Source organism: Toxorhynchites rutilus, chromosome 2 (assembly GCF_029784135.1).
Source record: "Toxorhynchites rutilus septentrionalis strain SRP chromosome 2, ASM2978413v1, whole genome shotgun sequence".
Taxonomy (NCBI): Eukaryota; Metazoa; Arthropoda; class Insecta; order Diptera; family Culicidae; genus Toxorhynchites; species Toxorhynchites rutilus.
The window spans coordinates 185,061,837-185,087,811 of record NC_073745.1 but is presented as its reverse complement, the minus strand read 5'-3'; the positions used below and the strand labels follow the sequence as shown (position 1 = coordinate 185,087,811).

Sequence of the window (25,975 nt, the reverse complement as noted above, 5' to 3'; positions counted from 1 at the left end):
GAAGTTTTCAAACTTGATGAATAATCGCTAAGTAAAATTCGCTAAGAATTGGAACCACAAGCGGTTTTGCCTTGAAGTGAAGTTAAAGGTGTAGTTGGGGTTAAAAAAAACGATACTACTGCAATTCCATGGAAAAAGGAATAGCGTCATCCGGGGCCAAATTGATCACAGGTGTGGAAATAATCAAACGTATTACTGAAAAGAAACTTGAATTTTTGGAGCGATTATGTTGTTTTGTATACTCAAAATCTTTTTTCACATGACATATTCAATAACCATCTGCAGATTCTTTTCGTCAATGGTTCCCAACGAACCGCTTATTGAAATGCATAGAAATTATTATTTTCTGATTAGCATTTTCGTTTTCATTTTTAAGAAACTTTTTTTTCTTCTATTCCACAATTTTTGTTTTCCTAATCCACTACTCTAACAGTATCATCATAATAAAGAGCTTCAGAAGTAACCATAATGTTTGTTCACTTTTTCATTCTGCGTTCGAAAGAGAAAAAAATGGAAGAGTTTTCGAGAGAAGTGACCTTTGACCAGAACCAAATCCCATCATGCCACATATCGAACATCACGAGATGTCAAAACTAGCACATTGCTGAACATTACAAGGGTTTTTTGCACATTAGGATAACATGAACGGTCTCCGGTCTCCGGTCTCCGGGCCTGCAAATCAAGTTCCAGATATCAGGAAGGCACGACTAAACCTTCTGGTGGTTTGAATCAGAATTTTGTACAATCAAAATCTTAAATTACAATTTAAACGATCGTATGCAAATAATCGGTGAATTTCTATACATTTTTGTGCATATTAAACTAGAAAATCATGAGAACAATTATCCAAGATGATTTCCTTGAAATAGGTTTCACATGAGGAGCTGAATGAAAGACAGCACGTAACCGAAAAAACACATTTGAAATGCTGCTCACCAGGTACAATAGGATATCATTTCTTAAACGGATTGTGGCTGGCGATGAAAATGTTTATTTTGAGAATCCCAATCGTTAAAGATCTACGTCCAGGAAAACCATCAACGTCGGATGCACGGTAAAATTGCTATGGTCGGTAGACAATATCCTGGCGTGTTTGGTGGTTTTACAAGGGTATAATCTACTGTTAGCTACCCAAATCTGGTGGAACAGTTGATACTAAACGCTACCGACAATAAATGATCCATTTGAATCGAGCTTTGAATGAAAAACTACCAGAGTACCAAAAAAGGCAACAAGGCAAGTGATTTTGTTGCATGTTTTTGCTCCATCACACACGATTGGAAAAATATGGAGTCATTTGATTGGAAAGTTCTTCTACCCAGTGTTGCCACACGTACAGATTCGTCTGGAATGGTACAGATTTTTTCGTTATTTTTGGTACAGATTCTGTACTGCCCATGTTTGTATAGGAGACGTAAACGACAAAATGAACAAAATCGACTTTTTCGTTGTTTCGCATTCTACACAATATAATACGTTTGCTCAACACGCAAACAAACATTTTTTGTTCGAAAACATTTGAGCAATTTTGAAAAAACGTTTCCGAAAAATCACTGTTTGTCCGCATAACAGACGTAGTTCCATACAGCTTTCATACATCGTTCGAAAATCAACAATTGTCAGTATTATGTGCTATAAGCTAAATATACATTTGAATCACATTCTTTGTAGAGTCCAAACATGTCTGTCACGATAGTGTCTTATTACTTAGTGTTTGCTAATAGATGAATATAAGAAACCATTGAAGCGATGCTCATATATTTACTATTTTCTGTACATGATGAACAAAGAGAAGCAATTGTGTTTTTTTTAATGTTATAATTATCTAAATTTCTGCATTTGAATCTTCAAGTAGATAATGAAACAATCAGATCAGTAGTAAAATTCAAATAATATTGGTTCTTAGCATTATAACTCCTCGGATTCATCATTGAATTATTCCACATACTCAGCATTTACTCATACCGTTGGAGTAAGTCACTACACCATCTTTATGCGATTGATCGTGATATCGGTAAATCATGTTGCTAAAATTACCAACATTGCAGATTGCCTTTACAAATTCAATTCATTGAAAAACCACATCCCAGAGTATTCTTCAGGAAAAAAAGTACTATCATAGACTCACAACAAATCACTAAATTTCTTCTAAACCTTTTTGATTTTATTCGATAACAACTGAAACTACCGACGGAGACGTTTTGACTATTATCGGAATTGTAAATACTAACGCTACGAAAAGAGCAATCTGGTGATTACGTCTAGCTATGCGGACAAATGTTCATTGAAACAATTGATTGTCCGCATAAATAGACGCAAGTGTTTTTCAAATGGAAAAACATATGTTTTAATCCGCAAAATCACCTAGGCCCTCTTTTTGCCGATAATATCCTTCAACTGGACATATCATTTCATCGGAAATATGCATGGTTATGCTTGTAGGCCAAAAAACAACAAAAATGCGTTTTCCCAACACTAATGGTATTGTCGATTACGTCTCCTATGTAATCATAGGCAGTGTACGGTACAGGGTACAGATTTTCGTCAAAAAGTACAGATTAGTATAGATGTTTTCGGCGCGTGAAATTTCTTACATTTGAACAAAGCAACATTGAGGTACATGACGACTTTTACGCCGCAGTATCACTTGTTGCTGCTGATCCTGAAAGCATTTACAATGCAATGATTTATCAGTTTCATAAAGACGGAATTCCTTACATGGATCGTATGAAAGGATTCGCGTCGGACGTTGCGACGCATGTTTTGCCCCAGATCAACAGATTGAATCGGTTGTTCCAGGGTGAAAACCTGAGCTCACAATGCTACATGAAAAGCTGAAAGATTTTTATTTGAGCATTCTCACTAATATTTGCGTGAAATCCAAATACCGGAAACTTTTCCAATTTGACCAGCATGCTGATAAATTATTTTTTCTCTACAAGGTATTTTTTCTCCTCTGGTACAGATTAAAATGTGATAACACTGACTCCATCTATTTGCAGTGATGGGACACGCACTTGCTGAGCAGCGCTCCAACGTAGAAAATCAATTGATAAATGGTTTCTTTTCTAAATAGAAACAGTTCTGTTGGTGTGACATCCACAAACTGCCAGAGAGATGGGAAAATTCTATCGATGAAAAATACTCTGAATAAAGCATAGTTGTCTTATCACAATGTAATAAACATGTGTCTTTTTTATTACATAAGTTTAAAGGAGCCAAATTCCTAGATGTAGTGTTACTAGTATATATAAACATTTTTCCTTAATTCTACAATTTCAGATCAATCGGTCAACAGAAAAGGGGTTAAATTTCTATTGGTGTGGGACAACCCTACATATAAACATACAAGCATGCTTACAATAAGTCATGCTAAATAAAACCGTCTAAAAGTATAGTTTAAAAACTATATTTTTATGTTTTTGATTTTTTGATTATTCTACATATCCATATATTTACATTCAAGTGCCTATTCTATCAAATTCCGTTTAAAAATCCTATTCGAATTGAACGAGAAAAGTGTCACCCAGATCTGGGTGACGGGGCGATGAAAGTGTTAATTAATATATGTTGGCAAATGTTGGATATTTTTTTTTATCTGTATTATAGTGATTTTCAACTCATTTGGCTGGTTTTTTCTTTTTTTTTATAATTCGTTAATTTGTACAGGCTCAGTTACATAGGTTTAAAGAAGCCAAACTCTCAACTATACTTTTACTATTAACATGTTTTCTTAATTCTACGGTTAATGAAATAGGAAGCCGATTACTCGCGGTCGACTCGAGTTTAGAAGGGTGACACATTTTCCTTAGGAAAAGGATGGGATGTAAGGAGATTGTAACCATGTTCACACTCACACTCACACTCACACTCACTTTCACATTCATACTCACACATCACACTGAATTCTTAAACTATCCTCACATCTAATATGTATTACCAATTTAACTTATTCTAATGTTAGGGAACCGATAGCTCGCGAAGGACGAAAAGGAGGGGAAAATGGGGGGGAAAGGATGTAAGAACAATCACACTCGAAGATCGATATCTTTAAGGAAAACATATTTTTGGGACATGTAATCAAGGTCTAACCGAGCCAACACATCTCTCACCGGCACATTGGGCTGCCTTCCTCGAATTCGATCTGGCGACAAGATATAGCTTGCACGACCAAACAACGTGTTCGATGTCGTGGTAACCATGGCCACAAACGCAGAGATTGCTGTCGGCAAGCTTGAAACGAAAAAGCAGCGCATCTAAAGAACAGTGATTGGACATGAGTCGGGAGAAGGTCCGAATAAAGTCCCGACTCAAGTCCAGACTTTTGAACCATGATTTGAGGCTAACCTTAGGGATAATCGAGTGGAACCACCAGCCCAATTCATCTTCGTTCCACTTGCGTTGCCAGTTAGCGATGGTATTTTTACGAACTAAAGAATAAAATTCATTGAAGGCGATTTGACGCTGATAAATATCGCCCTCAATTGCACCTACCTTTGCTAATGAGTCAGCCCTCTCATTACCCGAAATGGAGCAATGTGAAGGGACCCAGACAAAGGTAATGACATAACAGCGTCTGGATAAAGCACTCAAAATTTCTCGTATTCTCTCAAGGAAGTACGGCGAGTGCTTTTCCGGCCTCACTGAACGGATAGCTTCGACAGAGCTAAGACTATCCGTTACAATGTAATAGTGTTCAACAGGTCGTGAGGCGACGCTGTCCAGCGCCCAGTGAATTGCTGCCAACTCAGCAATATACACTGAGCAAGGATTATGAAGACTGTGGGAGGTGCTGAAAATTTCGTTGAACACTCCAAATCCTGTGGACTCATTCATTGAGGACCCATCTGTATAGTACATATTATCACAATTGATACGCCCATACTTTGCATTGAAGATCGTAGGAGCGATCCTCGATCGAAGATAATCTGTAATTTCATGGATTTTCTCCTTCATGAACAGATCAAAATGTACAGAGGAATTGATGTAGTCAGGAAAACAAACACGGTTGGGAATATACGAAGAAGGATCAACCTGCATGGTGATGAATTCATGATATGAGCTCATGAATCCAGAATGAAAATTTAGCTCGATAAGCTGCTCAAAATTTCCGATCACCAATGGGTTCATAACCTTACACCGGATGAGGAACCGAAGAGATAATAAATTGAAGCGATCTTTTAGTGGGAGTACGCCTGCCAAAACCTCGAGACTCATGGTATGCGTTGAGGGCATACATCCCAACGCAATACGGAGACAAAGATACTGAATTCGCTCGAGTTTAATGAGGTGTGTTTTGGCAGCTGATTGAAAACAGAAACTGCCATACTCCATCACTGAGAGAATAGTTGTTCGATACAACATAATGAAATCTTCGGGATGGGCTCCCCACCAGGTGCCGGTAATTGTACGGAGAAAGTTTATTCTTTGTTGACATTTTTTACTCAGATACCTAATATGGGCCCCCCAAGTACATTTGGAGTCGAACCAGACCCCGAGATAATTGAATGACATAGCATGAGTGATCGGTTTACCCAAAAGTTGAAGCTTTGGTTTTGCTGGTCTATGCTTCCTAGAAAAAACCACCATCTCTGTTTCCTCCGTGGAGAATTCGATCCCTAGCCCAATGGCCCAGGTGGAAAAATTGTTCAAAGTATCTTGTAAGGGTTCTTGCAGGTCGGATTCATTTGATCCTACGACAGACACCACTCCATAATCTGCAAGTTGTCTTAGGCTGCAATTTTGTGTAAGGCAATTGTCGATGTCGCTTACATAGAAGTTGTACAAAAGGGGGCTTAAACATGAGCCCTGAGGGAGGCCCATGTAAGAGATCCGACTCACTGCCGAATCTCCATGAGAAAAAGTCAAATGTTTCTCACAAAGCAAGTTATATAACATATTATTCAATCATTTGGCTGGTTCGTCACTTTTACTTCCAGTTTTTGGAATAATGTCGGGAGTGAGAATTGAACTCGTGACCTTCAGCGCGAGAGGCATGGATGTTACCACTACGCCAGATCGCCTCCATGTTGGATATTGATAAGGCAGCCCACGTATCATCAATGATCGTTTTCAAATCATACTTATCGTACTATTAATTATGTTCCATTGTCAAAGGTGGCATTTATTGAAGTTCAGCAAAAGTGGCACCCATATTACACCAAGCTTCCCGGACTGAGCTAAAATCAAATGTGCAATTTCGTTTCTTCTAATTTGGATATTCATACCATTTTTCTTATTCTAATATTCGCTTCGTCAATCGTCAAATCGTCAATCGTTCAGAACCATATTATAAATCTTCTCGATAGCCACTTTTTATTTGAATGTCATTGAACAAGCATTATCTGTTTATCAATTTCTTGTTTCCGCAGAATTCTGGGAGAGTGTCCCAACACATACGCATATACCAAAGCTCTTGCCGAAGCCTTAGTTGTAGAATCTATGAAGGACATTCCGGCAGTAATATTCCGTCCGTCTATAGTGGTGCCCACATGGCGCGAACCGCTATCTGGTTGGACGGACAATATCAACGGACCAGTGGGAATGTTGATTGGAGCCGGCAAGGGAGTGATTCGCTCTATGTACTGCAACTCCGACGGCTACGGAGATTATCTGCCCGTCGATTTTGGCGTGAGCGCTATTTGCGTTTGCACCTGGAACTATATTGGAAGGAAGTAAGTATTTTCACTTTTGACCCGCTTCGTGATGGCATACCTACTTACTAGAAAGAATGCGGTGCGATGAAAATTTAATTTAATTAATGCTCATTATTTCACACGTTTTGTGTAGGGATTATACGCGGAACATTTATCATTTGGTTAGCTCAGCTGAGATTAGAGTGTCCTGGGAAGGCATCATCGCATTAGGCAAATCTATTACGGCCGATAAGGTGCCACTAAACGGTATCTTCTGGTATCCGGGTGGGACGATGAAGAGATATAGATGGCAACACAATTTGGCCGCTCTCTTTTTCCACTGGATTCCGGCTGTGCTAATCGACTGCCTGCTGTTCGTTCTTGGATATAAGCCTGTGTAAGCCCCGAAATCACCATGTGAAAATGGAAACAGCGAACTGGACTGCACACACGAATACATGATATTTGCATAATATTTTCAGACTTTGTCGTGTGCATCGACGAATTGCCAAGGGATTCGAGGTTTTTGAATACTACGCTAACAATCAGTGGGATTTCGACAATGCCAACGTTACATTCCTGAGGACTACGATGAATGAGGCGGAGAAAACTAAATTCAAAATCGATGCTGGAGGTAAGCTAACATTTTATGTTTTTGTCCCAAAAACTAACTGCGCTTATTTTCCAGGAGTTGTAATTGATGAATATTTCGAAAACTGTATCTGGGGTGCGAGACGGTTTATTCTGAAGGAAACCGATGATACTCTGCCAGCAGCCAGAAGACATATGACAGTGTAAGCTATCGTTTGAATCAATTGAGTTTGTTTTTTATCTCCCCTTTTTTCAGAATGTGGTGGGTGGATAAGATTTGCAAAGCAATAATTTATGGCGCGTTCTTTTACTATGTTGGGCTTTGGTTATATAATTCTGTGTTTTCTAGTGTTTTCTAATAGAGTAATCTAATTTGTACGTTCATCTTGTTCATTCCAATAGAATTAAAACAGATCGATTTGTATTTCGGGACGTTTGGTATCAATAAAGAAACGCATTATTGAAATCATCATATATCATCCGATTAATCTTGCATGAATATCACACGCAATGCTTATACCTTTACGTTCTGATGCATTTCATTACTCTTATTTGGTCATTACACCATCGGAACGATGGCGAAGTTAACATCGAAAGTTACGGACAGCTCGTCCTCAACTGGGGATTCATATCTAATAGTTAAACCCGTTTACTATATGGCAAAATTAGTAGGTCTTTGGCCTCAAACTTTAAGACGATCTTCACCTGGTTTTACTGTCCGGTGGATCATCTATCTCATGGTCGAGTATAGTTTTATCGGATATTGCATCTACGTAAATAGCAGTGTTCCTTTGTGGAGACAATATATGAGCAAAATTGGTTCCGGTATTCTACTATATGGCTTACAAATTCATATTATACACGGCTTAATAATGGGTAAGTAATTTTGAAAGTCTCGTCCCTTTTGGCTAAAAATTAAGACAGTCGATATTCCCAATCGTCTCCTTATGCCAATTAATTCTCAATAATTACCAAGCTTCTTGTACATTTTCTATTGTTTGCAAGCAGTTTGCAACTTTCGATCCATCGACATAATGCTTCTAAACCAATTGTGTTTGCTTAATATCTTTACCCTATAATTCTTCCAACTCAGAGTCTTCATTTTTTGTTTTGAAATTATTGTTCGTTTTTCGTTTTCACGAAAGAATCGACACAAAATGCAACTTAACGGAACAAATTTTCAAACCGACTTTGTATTGAAAGTTAATACTTGTTTCCAGCCATCGTTATGAGCATTTGCAATCTGATACAGCACAAAAATAAATGGTCATTTTTGGAATTGAATGAGGAAGTTGCCGCCATACTAGCAAGAGACTTCTACGTTAATTTTCCCTTCAACACTCGAAAATTGTGAGTCTATCACTATTCTAATTTAGCCACAGTTCATCATTGAAGGTTATTTCAGATTGCTGTACGGTGTTGTAGTCGGGCAGAACGCCTTACTTCTAACTGTAATTCTAGGTTATTATTACATATTAGCGTTTCAGCTGAAAATTAAAACCAAACTGCTATATGTATCGTACTACATTGTTAATATGACATCTCTCATATTCACAATAGAATATGTTTCACTAGTTTTTGCCGTTAAAGCAAGGCTAGTGACAATAAACAGACTGCTGAAACAGTTCATTACTGCAAAGAAGAATTTAACGATGAACATCGATGCGAAAATACCAACGATTGCGTACGATGAAATTTTCACCATTTATAACAAACCAAAAGAGGACTCAAACCGTATAAAAGATATTCGCCAGAATAAGTTTTCATTCAAATACCATACAAAAATATTCCGAAAACTAAAGTTCTCCAATCTCTTCAGTTTCGATGACATGTAAGTAATCAAATGAATGAGAGGTCACTTGATTCTTCAGTTCTCCACTTCTAGAGTTATAAATCAAAATAAAATCAACTACAATTCTTCGTCAATGAAAATAATTAAATTCATCGAAAAACTCTCCGGTTTGCATTATAAAACCTGCCAAGCTATTCAGCTTCTTAACAGGATATATTCGTTTCAACTGATGCTTCAATTTGGAGCGATGTTCCTTTTTCTGGTCTTTGGTTTGTTTGCATTATACAAGTAAGTGAAAATCACACTGTATAAATCCATGCGAAACTCTAAACTGTTCTATTTAAGGGCATTCAATGTTAATTCAGCACCGTTTAAATTGATGGCAACGGCGAATGGATTTTGGATCATATATTACCTATTAACAATATTAATGATTATAAATACTATGTCATCAACGGTCGATACCTGTTATGAAACAGGCGATATTGTCCATCAAATTATTCGTTGCAAACAAAATACGTTCAGTAACGAAGTAATTGAGAAGGTAAACATTATATGAATAATCATGGCGAACATAATGATATTTTTATTCATTTCTACAGCTTTCAATGTTCTCCTTACAACTGAAGATGCGCGATGTTTCGTTTTCTTGTGGGCTGTTTCGATTTGACTGGCCGCTCTTTGCTTCGGTATGCGAAACTTTATCCTCCATGGTCGATGATGTTTAATATAATATATTTTTAAGATTCTAGCTGCTATAGTGATGTATCTAGTTTTTCTAATTCAATTCGATGTATCACCAATACAGGATGTAGCCCAAGGAACAATCGAGGAACAACAAGGATAACTTCATCAACATATTACTTTGCTGTCCGGGAAGTTCAATAGCTCTATATCCAAAGAACTACGATTTGTTTTTCAGAATCAGCTGGGTGATTGGGAGGGCCATCCGCTATAAAATAAAACAATACTCTCACCCTACCTTGTATCATTTTTGTTTTTATAAGTTACATGTCGGAAAGCCATCTCGTAGAAGGCTATATTATACTGGACATTTAGTCTGTTCAATGGAAATCGAGAGGTCCAGGTAATACCGGACCTGAATTTCAAAAAGGGTTCGCTTCTCTCAATATGGTCCTTCGCTAGATTGGACATATCTGATAATAATTTACCAGAACGAGTAATAGGGTAGCGTGGCATGGCCGGGTGACACCCGAGCGGATGTATTGGGTGGCACTCCTCTAATCAATCCTTGTTATCAAGTCTACGTACTCGTAATTCAATGAACAACCAAATTTATCAAACCAAGAAACTTATTTCAAAAAATCTTTAAGCTTCTCGACTTAACAGCAATAAATTTTCTGGTCACATAGTTAAAGTTAATAGAGTTAGCACATTCATTTGTTCTATCTTTTGTCCTATCGGTGAGCGCATCCGACAATACGTCGATTTTAAAATAGTTTTGCGCATGACCTACTTCACGTAGTGCGTGAAATCACAAATTGCTGGTCGGAGGGATGACCTGATCTAGTATTCAAATTCTCGACAAGATCGCACAAAACATCATTGGCTCTGAACACCCTAGCGAAGCACTCATAAATTGGCTTCACAGCATCATGATAGTCAACTCCCCACCCCCCGTACACTACACTACTGCTTCTCGCATAGTAACCTCTACCCCACCTTCCAGTGTTGCCGCCTGGGGTACAAGTAAGGCGGCTCGCACACCGAAGCAATAAACAACTTGCAAGCAGTAATACGCAATATGCAACAGGCAACATATTTGGTTGTACTTCGCATACCAAAACAATAAAAACACCTGATATCATGCAAACAATCTGTTTGATGAACGAAACTTGCCAAATTATGGGCGATAAGTTGCTAGCGATATATATTGCTTTACAAGGCAACAGCGATATAATATTGCTTATTGCTCCGGTGTAAAAGCCGCCTAACTATAGTGAAGATCCGATATCCAACTCTACCTATGCTGACAGGAAAGGAAGAACTCTCTCTTCTCTACGGAGGGTGCAGCACTATCTTTGTTCAGAACTTGGTCATATTAGTCGCAAAAGGTTTTGAGAAGAAAAGCTTCAGATAACTTCTCTTTCCGCGTTTTTCATTAGTATTTTTTTTATCCTTCTCTCACCTCATCTCTAAGGAACTCATACTCGAGCTTCTTAGAGTTGTTCACCTTTTTTTTTACATAGGACACTACAACACTAAAGATAAGAGGACAAAACCATAAAAATCATATCAGTCGCAAAAGATGTTGTGAAACAGCGATAATGCAAAAAGACAAGCATAAGAATACAACCAATGAAAGTAACATACAAATACTAACCTACGCCCCACCCGTGGGCCCGTGAGAGCGACAAAAAGAAGAGTGCATTGCGAGCGCAGGATGCAATTCAAATCAAATATCGTGGTTTCGGTGCGTTCGTAATTTTTCGGATCGATTGACGATTACTCGCAACCGAGTAACTCGCAACGTCTAAATCCGGCTTAAGGCTATGTTCTCATTGCAGCGGGGCGACAGCGTGCCTTGAGCGGGGCTTACAATTAATCGTGTGTGCTCTAACCGATGTGAAACCGTGAGCGAGGTTTCGGCGTGTTGCTGGCGTGCAAACGAAAATTCTTCACGCCGGCAATATTTTTACTCTTGCAAAATCTTTTATGTAGTAGTGGCATAATTTATAACTGCACGCATTTTTGCTAGAAGCAAGTAATCGATATCTTCTGGATTTGCGTGCATCGTGCAGTAATACATTCGACGCCATAAATCGAGGACGCCAAATGCATGTTCTGACATCCTTCTTGTTTGACTCAGACACTAATTGAAAATTTTTCATCGTCGAGGTTTTGAACCGGATACGTTCAACGGTGCCGGAATATTTCGAAACAAACCTAATGTCAGGGTACGTATATGACAAGGTAGTCTGGACTGACTAGTGCTTCAGTAATAGTAAGTCTGTGACGTGTTAGCTTTGCAAGTATCATTTATTTCTTATTATTATTTCTATTTTAGCTTCCTGAAGCTCTCTGTAGCTCTCCGATACCCCCTGCCACAGTGCTTGAATTAAGTCATCAGAACCGGCCGAATCGCTAGGTTTTTCATCAGAGGTGTTAATAGTGCTGCTCCCGATTTCCTTTGACGGAATATCCCTCCCGGGGTAGTCTTGTTTCGTCCCATTAGAAAACTGGATCGATTCCGCGGATGTTACGAATGTTTGTACTGGATTCAACTCTTGCTTGATGTCAATCAAGACCTTTAGGCGAGCTGTCCGGTTTATGTTTCCCAAGGCATGAGAATCGTTGACCTTTCTGACAGTAGGCACAGCTAAAAATAAACTGTTTTGTGTACTAATTGTAAAATCTGGATTTGTTTAAATTCACCTGATGATATCAGTTTTCGACGATAGTGTACTTCCAAGCCATCAATATGCATGAAACAATTTGGACTGAAGTGAAGCGAGCAAATGTACATGTTTTTAGTATTGCTGTTTAGGTCCTGTCCGAAGAATCGACGTCATTTCTGCCGAATGGTCACATCCCTCGGGAATCGATGAAATGATAATTTGTGGGATATGTTTTCATAATTCATTCATTAATTGCTTTGCGATCGCTGCTTTTCGTCGAAGCTAAGATGTCATAGTTAAGAGTGTTTAAGTGAATCGTGTCGTTACACACTTCGAGTCCAGATTACCTTGTCATAAACGTACGTTGACCTAATGTCATTATTTCCTACACAAACACATTGTCCTAATTTTCATGAAAAATTCAATTTTGTTGCCGAATCAGAATTATTTTCAGTGTATTATGTATTCGAGTAGAACCTTTTTTTATGGAAGACCAAAGTTTTGTGAGCATATTAGTTGTAGCAGGGTAGCAGTTGGATCTTCCACGAGATCTTTGAACTATATTTATTTAAAGATTATGCTTCACCGGCCATGGTGATGTTTTTGTGTTTTGCCTCGATATTCCAAGTTATTTTCTTTCAATTCTCTGATCGAACGTGTCATTTTACCGACGAATTTCGCCATAAGTACCCCTTTTTCCCAAAAAAATTGTAAGGGGTTGTATCTAGGACACGACCACATTTTCGACGTAGAACTACGCAATTATATTATGCAATCTACTTATATACCACTTCGAATATTATGTGGTTTCTTTCCATCCCTTTTTGATTTTTCGTCTCTAGCCCTGCGAAGGGCCCTTATCGAAAAAATGGTGGGTTATATCTATGACATAACGGAAGGGGTCACGTGAGACGACTGTTGTCTCAGTAAGTATTTGTATTGTTTAGAATAATTTATCGATTGAATGAAACAATTTTCGAATTCAATTGAATTCAACATATTTGCTTTGTAAGTGAAAAAGTTTGAACAGTCGCCATGTAAGATCAATTCATGCATTGTAATAGATTATGTTCTTCGTTACAAGTAAATTTGATGAACGTCCTTTTTTTTCAATTTATATGATGCCTAGGACTACCAAAATATGTTAACGGAGGAATTGTCAAACAATCATTGTATTTTACATTTCCCCCTGAAATTATTGCACATCTCATGTTTACGTAGTTCTCGAACCGCGAAAGTTCATTCATCTCTAGTATCTGAAATGACGATTTTTCCAGGCTTCTCAGTTTAAAAGTACGTTTTAGGGAAACATATTCTGGTCTGCACAACGACAAGCAAGTACAAAAGTACTCAACACTAAAAAATACCCCCGACTTGCATGTATGCATGTAAAGCGGATTCCCTCATGCGAGTTAATTTTGAAGTCTGTGTTGGGGAAACCGTAAATCGGGGCAATCAAAACTTGGCACGCTCCACGTTTAGATAACGCTTGACATTTTACTGTTATTCAATTGTTCATCTCATTAAAAATAACATTTCGTAGAATAAAATGCGTAGAAATATTTCCTATCAATTGATGCAAACATCTTTCCGATCTATTAAGAAATGTTCGAGTTATAAGCACTCGAAATACGAGTAGGGTTAGCACACAAATCGGCAGAACGAATGTATGGGAAACAGGAAATTCTTCCAGTTTTCATGATTTAAACCGTTTAGAGATTAGCGAATTGTAATGTATAGCATATCAAACAAATCTTAGAGAATTTCCGATTCGATTGGTATGCAAATCATGAGAATTCGTTCACAGTGAAAATAGTTATTAACGTTAACTTTATTTCATAAAAACGTGACCTGTGACCTGATTTGGTACCCTTAATGCAAGACGTAGTTCTACGTCAAAAAACCCTGAGTATTATAAGGCCAACGTTGCATATGTGATTCATAAGTGTCAGTGGCTCATGGGGGTATTTAGATTTAGCTGTTTTGTTGAAACAGAATTTTGAAATCAACTTACAGGTAGATCTGATTAGGAAAACATATCCAACCACCGAAACATTATCAGAATATCCAATTGGCATCTGCTTCCAAAACCATACTGAACTATGTGGTGTCGAAATCCTGCCGCTTAGAAAATTTGGGTTGCAAAAGTAGCTCCTGCGTTTCATACCTGTGGCTTGTACTTGATGTTTGATGACTCTGAAACCGTCAAAAAATCTCCTGTGATCGTGAAAAGACAGAAACCATCATCTCCGGCCTATTTTCACCGCATGGATTGCCTAAAAATATGTTAAATAAATAAATTTCCCGAGTTTTTGTTTATTTATATCTCAAATAATCACAATGGTTTAGTCATAATCGTAGTTGTGACAGGTGTCCTGATTTTCAACTCCGACCAGATGGTATCCCTAACATTTGGCCAACCATTTTTATTTATATAGAAGATGAATTTAAAAATGAAAGCATTTAAGCATTTATATATATCACATATATATTTTCATTAAAATTAGAAAAATTTAAAATTTCAGATATAGCGAACAAAAGAACCGCACAGCAAATGCTTTTCAGCTACGTACACTACGTTTCCAGCACTGCCGCTCCTTCTGGTTAGTGCGCCAATGAGCTTTGCCCAGAAAAAAACAACATTGACAGACTCTCAGCTGTCATCATATTCTTGATGGCAAATTTTGTGTAAGTTTCGTACGAAGGCTTTGTGAAACGGTGTTTTGCTTGAAAACTTCGGTGATTGTTAGTTGAAGCTGCTGTAATTGCTTTCTGTGTCATTAGAGAGACCGGGTGCAAGTGTTTCGAGAATGGCGATGCTAGAAGGAACACTATCCAAGTGGACGAATGTTATGAAAGGCTGGCAGTATCGCTGGTTTGTGCTTGACGAATATGCTGGACTACTCTCCTACTATACGGTAAGCAACAGTGTTTGTTATGCTTCAACTGAATGCTTGCAATTTTCGTGTTTCATTACTCACGGAAAAAAGTGATACATTAATTAAAAGTTGGCTTTCATTCAGTATCGATAGTATTTGAACATTCGTATCAAGGCTACCAAAGTCTAGGACGAACGCAAATAAAAACATCACAGTGGAGATAAACACTGGAGATACTCTGATGCAATGTTATTATTCTCAGCTTGATATGACACAAGTAATTAACAATTATTATATTGTAATTTTGTAGAATATTCAAGACATGTTATATTGCGAATATTTGGTTTTCAATGTTCTGAAATATTCACGTTTGTGGTAAAACGAATATTTGTTGCTACTTTTGCCGAATAAAAGCGGCTATTGTTCGAATTATTCAACTACTTCAACTCCTTTTCTTTATTTATTTGGCGAATTATTAAAAATAAGCATGAAGTGTGAATTCATGGCTTACCATTCAAGTTTATGGAATAGTAAACCACATTGTTATTTGATATAGGTAGAAATGTGTCGTATCTGCACAAAATCTTACACAAGGCAGGCTAGAACCAAACACAAGATAAAACCACGGATTAACGCGACCTAAACAGAAGGTTCATTGACAGTCTCTGCGGACTGGCTCAGAGCGACATCAATTCGAAAAGTTTCGTATGTCCCATGGTATTGAAGAGCTGAGAATTTCAATCTGCCCTTATATATAGTGGATTTAAGTTTTTGTTGTGCACACATTTCAAACGATAACAAAAGTTGCTGTTTGTTTCATAAAAACTAGCTTTGTATGTAAGTTAGTATAAATAGTGCCATGAACTTGAAAAAGTCAAAGTCATCCGAACACATCACGTACAATTCAGACACCTTACTCAAGAATTTGAATGTGACGGTGATAATGACCCTGCTTGCTAAATTAATGTTTGGGCTATTTTAGGATCCTACCGAAGAGATGCTCTTCAATCATGCACCTACGAGGGGATATCCGTATAAAAAACTATACGAATATTTTTAGATTAATATATTTATGATCGATTATCGGTAACTTTAAGGGGGTAGTACACTATGAACATCATAAAAAGCTTGTGATTTTCTCGAATTTTTTTCAACAAAAAAATGAATGACTATGATTAATCTGATCATGATCACAGTTTTATTAGGTACATATTATTCAACAAACACAGAATAAATTGGTGTCAATTGGACTGTTCACTGAATAGCCGCAACCGGTTTGTTGAACCCTTGCTACCAAAACCTTGTTAACTGGTGGGAGTTTTACATATATATATTTCCTGTCATCGTACGTAGGATTTTTTCGAAATATTGATTTTTGACAAAATGGCGACATTTTGGTTAAAAAAAACCGTTTTTGCCTAAAAAATCGAGACAAAAACATTTACCAAAATTTTATTTTTCAAAATATAAAAAAAATCTACGTACGATGACAGGAAGTTTAGTGGAGAATCTGGCAAAAAACTATTTCATCAAAATCGGATGAACCGTTCCGGAAGTAGAACTCCCACCAGTTTTCAAAACTTAGTTTCGAGAAAAACGCGTTTGAAATTTTGAATCCACACTGCTTACGCAAAGACTTAGGTCCACTAATTGGCTTATAACTTTGGAACGGAGCATCGGACAAAACCTGGAACAAAAACTACAGTAAAGTAGACATCCCAAAGAACATTTTAGGCCAGAAATATTTTTTAAAATTTTTTCAAGTTCCCGTAGTGCATTATCCCCTTACATCTATCAAAAACATCCGTAAAAATAAATACAAATGCTGTGCTAATTTCTTGATTCGTTCTTCCCTAAATTCAATTTTTCATATGAAGTATGGCTCAGTTACATAGGTTTAAAGGAGCCGAACTCTTAGCTATACTTTTATTAGTATATATATCAACATGTTTCCTTAAATCTAGGGTTAATAAAGTAGGAAACCGATTACTCGCGGTCGACTCGAGATTAGAAGGGTGACATACTTTCTTTTGGAAAAGGAGGGAATATAAGGATATTGTACAATATTCACACTCGCATTCACACTCACGCTCATCATACTCAATTCATAAATCTATTATTATATCTATTATGTATATACATTTCAGCTTATTCTATAGTTAGTCAGAAGGGAAACAGTTGCTCGCGAAGGAAAAAAAAGGAGGGGATTAGGGTGTACGGACAATCACACACGAAGATCGATAGTTTTAAGGAAAACATAAATTAGGGACATGTCATCGAGGTCTAACCGAGCCAACACATCTCTCACCGGTACATTGGGCTGTCTACCTCGGATCCGAAGGGAGTTTTCTAAATTCGATCTGGCAACAAGATACACCTCGCACGACCAAACAACGTGCTCGATGTCGTGGTAACCTTGGCCACAAACACAGAGATTGCTGCTGGCAAGATTGAAACGAAAGAGTAGCGCATCTAACGAACAGTGATTGGACATGAGTCGGGAGAAGGTGCGAATAAAGTCCCGACTCAAGTCCAGACTTTTGAACCACGGTTTGAGGCTAACCTTAGGGGAAATTGAGTGAAACCACCGGCCCAATTCATCTTCATTCCATTTGCGTTGTCAATTAGCGATGATATTTTTACGGACTAAAGAATAAAATTCATTGAAGGCGATTTGACGCTGATAAATGTCGCCTTCAATCGCACCTACCTTTGCTAATGAGTCAGCCCTCACCCGGAATTGAGCAATGTGAAGGGACCCAGACAAAGGTAATGACATAACAGCGTCTGGATAAAGCACTCAAAATTTCTCTTATTCTCTCAAGGAAGTACGGCGAGTGCTTTTTCGGCCTCATTGAACGGATAACTTCTACAGAGCTAAGACTATCCGTTACAATGTAATAGTGTTCAACTGGTCGTGAGGCGACGCTGTCCAGCGCCCAGTGAATCGCTGCCAATTCAGCAATATACACTGAGCAAGGATACTGAAGACTGGGAGGTGCTGAAAATTTCGTTGAACACTCCAAAGCGGCGTACTGAGGGTAGACTGCGCTCCCGGCAAACGATGAAAATGGCGCCCCAAAAAGCACCAATTTTTTCGATTTTTTCATTAGTTTTGAGATTGTGAAATATGTATATATGTATATATATAAATATGAGGAAATATGTATAAATATGAGGAAAACTACTCACTTATACCAATGTTCACTTTGAGCGGTTTATTCGTATTCAGAAGGCAAGAAATATCATTACCAGCTTCACTTATTCTCTAGCCAAATCTTTGCCTTGCGTGCTTTAGCTGAAGCAAAATGGTCCCAAATTGCATCAAAATCAAAGTCTTAGTGATTATTTCTCGTTCGAATGAATTGCCAAACCATTGAGTCATCTTTGGCTTATTTTAGATCGCTGATAATTTTTAATGAATTTAACCCTTTGTCTGCTCTCAGCCACCACAGCAATGAATCATGCTAAATACTTTATCCAACCATATGCAATAGTTTACACTTTTTCTAAGCGAATTTTAATGTCTATTGAACTTGTTTAAGAAATGATACACAGTTCCTATGAATAATAGATAACGGTAGTCGGTGTAAATCAAAAAGTCACAGGAGGGTGGTGTCCGAGACACGACCGCATAGTTGACGTAGGATTCCGTTAGGTTATCTGTTACATGCTGATTTTGGATATGTTTGAAGAATTACATTGTTAAACTCTTCGATAGTGGTTTGGTGGCCCTGAAAAGAGCCGTTTTGTCTGGTTGTTAGGTATTGTTTGTTCACTCCACCAATGTCCATAACCGAGTGATAATGATAGAAATATGGTGATTAGTCATTTGATGATGCGTATCACGATAAAAGATGCCTAAGTGGAATGAGATATGATGAAAGCTGCCCCCTGTGGCCCTGGATGAGCTGACTCCTGTGTTATTTTTGGATGAAATAAAGAAAAAAAAAACTCATCAATGTAATATAAGACAATTATCATTATCGAACACAATTATCAAGTTTTCTCACCAGAAAAAAGTGTTATTTTATTATAGAGATAATATAAAGGGTGTGTCACATCAAATTGCATCACGGAAAAAACGCTGTAGAAAATTAATTTTTAGGAATTATATCTTCAGCTGTCGCTTATAATCAGATAAGAGTGTATAGATCACGTTGGCCATGCTTCACTGTCAATTTTTCGTAAATTTGGAAAAATGTCGTCGAACGAAAAAGAGCGTCGTGAATTAATCTTGTGCACTCATTTCGAGAATCCGGAGTTGTCACATCGGGACATCGGTAAGATGCTGGGAATCGTCCAATCCACGGTCAGCAGAGTACTAAAACGATACTTCGAGAACCTAACCATCGACCGGAAGGTGAAGAACGGCAAAAATGGATGCTCCGTCAGTGAAAAAGATCACAAGCGCAGTTTAGACGTGATCCGAGAAGTTCGGTCCGGGATGTCGCCAATAAGCTGAATTTGTCAAGTTCATTCGTCCAGCGGACCAAGCAGCGGAAGGGCCTGCGGACATACAAGGTTCAGAAGGCTCCTAACAGCGACGAAAGGCAAAACATGGTGGGGAAGACGCGAGCCCGGAAGCTGTACACCGAAATGCTGACGAATTCGTGCCAAAGGAAATGAATCCGCCCAACGCGCCGGAGCTTCGCCCAATAGAGAAATATTGGGCGATTATGAAGCAGGCCCTCCGGAAGAACCCAAAAGTTGTCAAATCGGAGGCGGACTTCAAGAGAAAATGGATTTCTGTTAAAAAAAACTACAACCTGACGTTGTACAGAACCTTATGGACGGGGTAAAGAGGAAGGTGCGAGCATACGGGCTTGGGCTCGAAGTATGAATAAAAAGAAAATGCCAAAAGTTGTTTAATAGTTTTTATTTTACTGTCTAAAATTTTCAAAAGGATCGGTCTACTGGGCGAATTTCTACAGCGTTTTTTCCGTGATGCAATTTGATGTGACACACCCTTTATTTGAAATGGAATAGGTAATTCCATTTATAACTTTTACTTTCTGAGTGTTCACTCAACCCATTTCCAATTTCGCTTTAAACCCAACGGAATACGATGCTACATGCCTCAATGCGAATTTCAATTGGAAAAGAAAGTTCTATTCAGTTTATTGAAATATCATTCTTCAATTAATCCATCGAAAGATTCTTATTGGAACGAAAATTAAAAAAAAACACTCATTCGTCGCTTCCTACTTATTCGCCAGCACGTATGTAATCAGCAATGCCCACGCTAGTTACAGTTAGTTACTAGAGCACTAGCACTATGATTTCCCCCAGACACCTCGGATTTGAAATCTCTGTTAGGGAATACATGTCGGTGGAAACAGAAGCTCTCCCTACTTTCATATAGTTGCAATGCCGATTTCCCTCTGGCAGCTTGGTTTCAATGTCTCTCTAAGGGGATACACTTCGGTGGAAACAAAAGTTTCCTCTACTTTGATGTGTCGATTTCTCCGTATCTTCAATTTCGACCAATCAGAACGAGGTATTTCCGTTTGGAGATTTTTTTAATTGTTTGCTAGTTAGTTTCATATAATATATTATTTTATCAATTGTGATGGATTGTTATGGAGTGCTCAGATCGATTGATGCAAATATCTCGTAAATCCATCAGGAAATAACTGACCAATAATTATAAGTACATGAGCCGATCAGAAATGGGTATTTCCGTTAGGATAGGGGTTGAGATTTTCCAATTATTCGATAGTCAGTTTCACGACATATATTATTTGATTCAATGTAAAAAATTTTTATGGAGTGCCGAAATTGATTGACGCAAAAATCTCATCAATCCATCATGAAATGACTGAGCAATAAGCGTTTGAAATTGGACAATTTTCACGATGGGCTCGATTTTCGATTTTCAATTTGTACCCAATATGTTCCCGAAAGATGTAATCCTACGTCAAAAAAATTGTAAAAGGGTTGTATCTAGGAAACGACCGCATATTTTCGACGTAGAACTACGCAATTATAGTATGCGATTTACTTGTTTACCACTTCGAATATTATTTTATAATGCATCGAAATTTTTCTAATAAATTATGTTCTTCGTTACAAGTAAATTTGATGAACGTCCTTTTACGCTTGATATGATGCCTAGGACTACCAAAATATGTGTACGGAAGAATTGTCAAACGATCATTTTATTTTACATTTCCCTCTGAAATTATTCCACATCTCATGTTCACGTAGTTCTCGAACCGCGATAGTTCATTCACCTCTAGTATCTGAAATGACGATTTTCCCTGGCTTCTCAGTTTAAAAGTACGTTTTAGGGAAACATATTCCGGTCTGTACAACGACAAGCGAGTAAACTCAACTCAACATCAAAAAATATACCCGACTTGCATGTATTTGCAAAGTGGATTCCCCCAGACACATTAATTTTGAAGTCCGTGTTAGGGAAACACAGCTCAGTGGGAAAAAATACCCCCGACTTGCATGTTTTGACAAAGCGGATTTTCTCAGGCACATTGATTTTGAAGTCCGTGTTAGGGAAGTCTGTGTTGGGGAAACCGTAAATTGGGTCAATCAACCCTTGGCAGTCGGGCCGTTTAGATAACGCTTGAAATTTAACAGTTATTCAATTGTTCATCTCATGAAAAATGACATTTTATTAATTGTGATAGATGAAATATTTCCTATCAATTGGTGCAAACATCTTTCCGATCTGTTAAGAAATGTTCGAGTTATAAGCATTCGAAATGCGAGTAGATTTGGCACACAACTCAGCTGAACAAATGTATGGGAAAAAAGGAATTTATTCCAGTTTTCATGAATTTAAACCGTTTAGTGATTAGCGAATTGTAATGTAATGTAATTCATCAGAATTCGTTCACAGTGAAAATAGTTATTAACGTTAACTTAATTTAAAAAAAAAGACCTATTTTCTGATTTGGCACCCTTCCTGAAAGACGTAGTTCTACGTCAAAAAAAATATTATCGGGGAAGGAAGAGATGATCTCTTCCAAGGGAAATTAACTCCGACCGCAAATGGCTAAGCTTACTGAAACTGCGTTCGCACGATGCCACTGTAACTGGAAGCGCCAGTAAAATTCGTAGCACCGTGTTAGAATAAAATGCATCGAGAAAGTATCTGAAAATAATGTTCAAGATGCCTAAAGGCATCGAAGAGTTCAGGTCAGGGAATCGGTCGTTCATCCGCGTCTTAAACACTTCCACCTCTGATACAAGTTCAAATGCACTCACATTTATTTGCAAACAGGCTGCCAAATAGTAATCTGTCAAAGGAGAGCGATGTTTTGTTTCGATTGGTATTCAAAGTAGAAAATATTGTTTTCGGGTATAAGTATATCCGAAAAAAGTCATCAACAATACATTTTCTCGCAAAGTAAATTCCAATAAGTACAGCAAATATATTTCTGAAATTGAAATACTTTTGAAATAAAGAGCTTAATTTCTCTTGATTTTAAAAATATCTCGCTATGAAAATTGAAGATTACATTTTCAATCAATGCCTTTTAGTTTCTTTGATATTTCTTCTATGTTGATTCCATCATTGAATAGAAATGACATGAATTATATTATTTTTTTCCTTGATGTTTCAAATTTAATTAATTTTGATTCGCTATGATGACACAATGAAAGACGAGATCATGCACCCACTTATTGAGGATATGATTTAGTTGCCATTAATTTTTTTTTTAACTTGGCACCTCGGGGTGTAATAATAATTTTCCGATATTTGAACCACAATTCTCTAGCGCTGAAATTACGTTTCTGCAACTGGTTTTTATACGTAGTTAACTATTTTAACTAACTATATTGACTATTTTTAGTACCAAATTTCTCACATCATCGGATTTCAATATTTTTACGCACAGTATTTGCCGATGGATACAATGGTAATTGATAAAATTTGGAATGTTATCATCAATTTTGCAATGATTCATAAATCCATTATGACTTCCAACCGAGCTCCATAAGTCGTAATCGATACAAATTTTTGTATTGGAAATCATGCTTTAGTGATGAAGAACTTGAACGTGTTGTATATGTCGTTTGTTCCTTCATTGATAAAAAATTTGTTAAAAATACATCTTTATTAGACATATCCTGCAAACCAATCATTTTGGATGCACATTACTATGTGTTATCAGTTGAATCGTCGAGTTGTGAGAATGCAACCGGAAATCATCAATACTTTCTATCAGCATCTCATCCAAATTTTAACTTTTACCTTCTGTTCTACGTATAACTGTGTTTCTTGACAGCGTCTTTTTTTTAATCAAAGCTATTATCTCAGATTCACTGTTAAAATTATCAAACAATAATTCTCCTGATGCAATAAAACTTATTAGGCCGTTAACATACATCCCGGTTGATGATGAGAACGTCCCAGCGTTAACACCGAATCATTTATCGGTTCATCAAGTGGGTTTACCTGACCTTTGTGAGCCTTAATAAATGGAAGGTGACGTTTCTGCAAGCACTCTTTCCTATATATTTTCGAGTCCATGGTCTTGTTTGTGAATAGTACCATGGTTTTCTGTCGACAGCTGCAAATCCCATGCCAAATCAAGAACTTTCTGACAAATTCATCGGTGAAAACGAACTTAAATTTGCTGGGGATATCTCCTCTGGTAGTGGCCTTATAGATTTCCAGGCCTGGGAGATGTCGAAAATCCATATTCACGTACGATCATCCTTCGTCCTTCGCCAAAACCTTGTAGTACAACTTTCAAGTGCGTCTTTTAGCCACCAGATTTTCCTTCAGTGTCCTGTTTGGTTGCTTGCAGGCTTCCAGCTACGATTACTCATCGCATACGGATTCTCCTGAATATCTGAATGTGAATGTGAAAGTCACAACCGGGGCCCGAAATCTTCGAAGATGAAAAATGAAAATCGACTCTCCTCTCAGTTGCTTCGCTTCGACTAGGACTTCCTCAGCATTCGCCGTCAACATGATTTGAATTGACTAGAAAATGAATTGACGAGCGTTAGAGCGAGGATGACTGATGAACTAGTCCAGTCAGTGGTTATTCTAACTGACGCGACTAATGAATACAAACCTGCCTCTTCATTCAATCTGACTTCAATCCACACTTCTGTTCTTCCGGACATGAATCTCGTGACCCGCGTACACAATCACATTTTTACGTCCGCTCTGATGCAAAAAAGTAGTTACACCAGTGGACGGTTTATTGTTTACCCACCGTGAACTGAAATCAACGATGTTAGACAGTTATCAGGTATGCTATGAAGGTCCTCGCGTTAGTATTAGTAAATAGAGTGCAGTTTGGGACAACATTTTAGTTCACTGTGTCTCCGAGTTTAATTTTGTGAAAATAAATTATAGGAGGTTGTGTTCAAGACACGACCGCATTGTTGACGTAGAACTACGCAATGGTTTAATTCAAGTCGCTTGTTTATAACTGCAGATATTATTTTGTAATGCTACGAAAATGTTGAAATAACCATTCTACCAGTTTGGTCGCCCTGAAATGTTTATTATTATTGTAGAATCATTTGACGATAATTGTTTGATGATTCATTCTTGTGCTCGCAGAACAATACATGCTCGAGATAAGCGCAGCTGTCATCCTTAGTGGAGAAAGTTTTGCTACTGGCAAGCGAAACCAAATTACATACAAAATTCCAGAACGATATTTACTTTCTTGGTGACTGAATAAACGAAAGAAACTCTATCTGTTATTCTCAACAACCTCGAAAAGAGTAGCACTGTTTCATTGTGATCAAGATTAGCGCAAATACAATCTTAGTTAAAAGCAGTTTTGCGACCGGCCCAAATAAATTAATAACTTAATATAACTTATTGAATAACTTGGTATTACCCAAAAACCACAACCTCAACACCCGCTTCACCATAGGGTCAGTTAAATGCATTGATAACAGAAAACAAACAATGTTAACTGCTTGGAAAAAAGCTGGATATTTGCCCGAGCAGAGATTCATTACTCATACCCTAGCGTAAATTTTTTTCCCCGCTATCTTCCCTCCTTTTTTATATTTATCATTACGACTGCATAATTTGCAACACCTAACAATCTTCAATTATAGCATAAAAAAAATTAGGCGATTGTTGCATCGTTACAGGGCCAATGCACATGGGACCAGATACAAGTGCGGTTTCAGCGTAGCGAAGATGCACTATTTTTACGTACGGGTTATGAAGCACGCACGTACGCACACAAATATCCATATATCGATGGCTTGAAGCAACTGAATATACACACACTTATCTCTGTTTTGCGTTATTTTCAACAGAAGCCCTTTCTGTCAATATTGCCAGTCTAGATTAGCTTAGCTATCAACCTTTTTGGAGCGAGTTTTCCTACCGACATGCGAAACCAAATCACTGACAAAATTCCAGAACATTTATTTTCTTGGTGAGCTGACGATGGCCTAGCTTGATGATTCCCTACACCATTGAGTAACTCAGAACCTTGATGTAATGGCGTCAGTTTGATGCAATGATTGCAATGCTAGAGATATCCGCGGGTGTTAAATTAAATCTACATTAATAATAATAAATAATAATGTTGCTCGTCGATAAGTTGCTCATTATTGACAGCTTTGTTCGGGAAAGCACACAAATGGACAGTACAAATGTATGGGGAAATGGGAATGCTTCCAATTTACATCAATTTAAACCATATACAAACTATGGGATTATAATCTATAGCATATTAAACAAATATTGGGGAATTTCTAATTCGT

At 37.7% G+C, this 25,975-nt stretch overlaps 3 protein-coding genes across 6 annotated transcripts in view; all 3 read left to right on the top strand.

Moving 5' to 3' along the window:
- LOC129769954 (putative fatty acyl-CoA reductase CG5065) overlaps positions 1–7,682 on the top strand; it is a 41,688-nt gene extending 34,006 nt beyond the window's left edge. For 2 of the 3 annotated variants that reach the window (XM_055772494.1, XM_055772495.1), the window contains exons 7-11: positions 6,372–6,674; positions 6,790–7,032; positions 7,118–7,269; positions 7,324–7,429; positions 7,483–7,682. In XM_055772494.1, the coding sequence (XP_055628469.1) occupies positions 6,372–6,674; positions 6,790–7,032; positions 7,118–7,269; positions 7,324–7,429; positions 7,483–7,585 (907 nt within the window). In that variant the 3' untranslated portion in view covers positions 7,586–7,682. The remainder of the gene's footprint in view (positions 1–6,371; positions 6,675–6,789; positions 7,033–7,117; positions 7,270–7,323; positions 7,430–7,482) is intronic. The other variant, XM_055772493.1, reaches the window with a different exon arrangement.
- A 119-nt stretch (positions 7,683–7,801) lies between these two features.
- On the top strand, positions 7,802–9,865 carry LOC129766496 (putative gustatory receptor 28b). The gene is made up of 7 exons (XM_055767064.1): positions 7,802–8,102; positions 8,447–8,576; positions 8,632–9,057; positions 9,112–9,306; positions 9,364–9,562; positions 9,621–9,707; positions 9,764–9,865. The coding sequence occupies exons 1-7, from the start codon at positions 7,802–7,804 to the stop codon at positions 9,863–9,865; spliced, it is 1,440 nt and encodes a 479-aa protein (XP_055623039.1).
- A 5,182-nt stretch (positions 9,866–15,047) lies between these two features.
- The window catches only part of LOC129764606 (oxysterol-binding protein-related protein 9), a 118,897-nt gene continuing 107,969 nt past the window's right edge, over positions 15,048–25,975 (top strand). For both annotated transcript variants that reach the window (XM_055763851.1, XM_055763850.1), the window contains exon 1: positions 15,048–15,295. In XM_055763851.1, the coding sequence (XP_055619826.1) occupies positions 15,188–15,295 (108 nt within the window). In that variant the 5' untranslated portion in view covers positions 15,048–15,187. The remainder of the gene's footprint in view (positions 15,296–25,975) is intronic.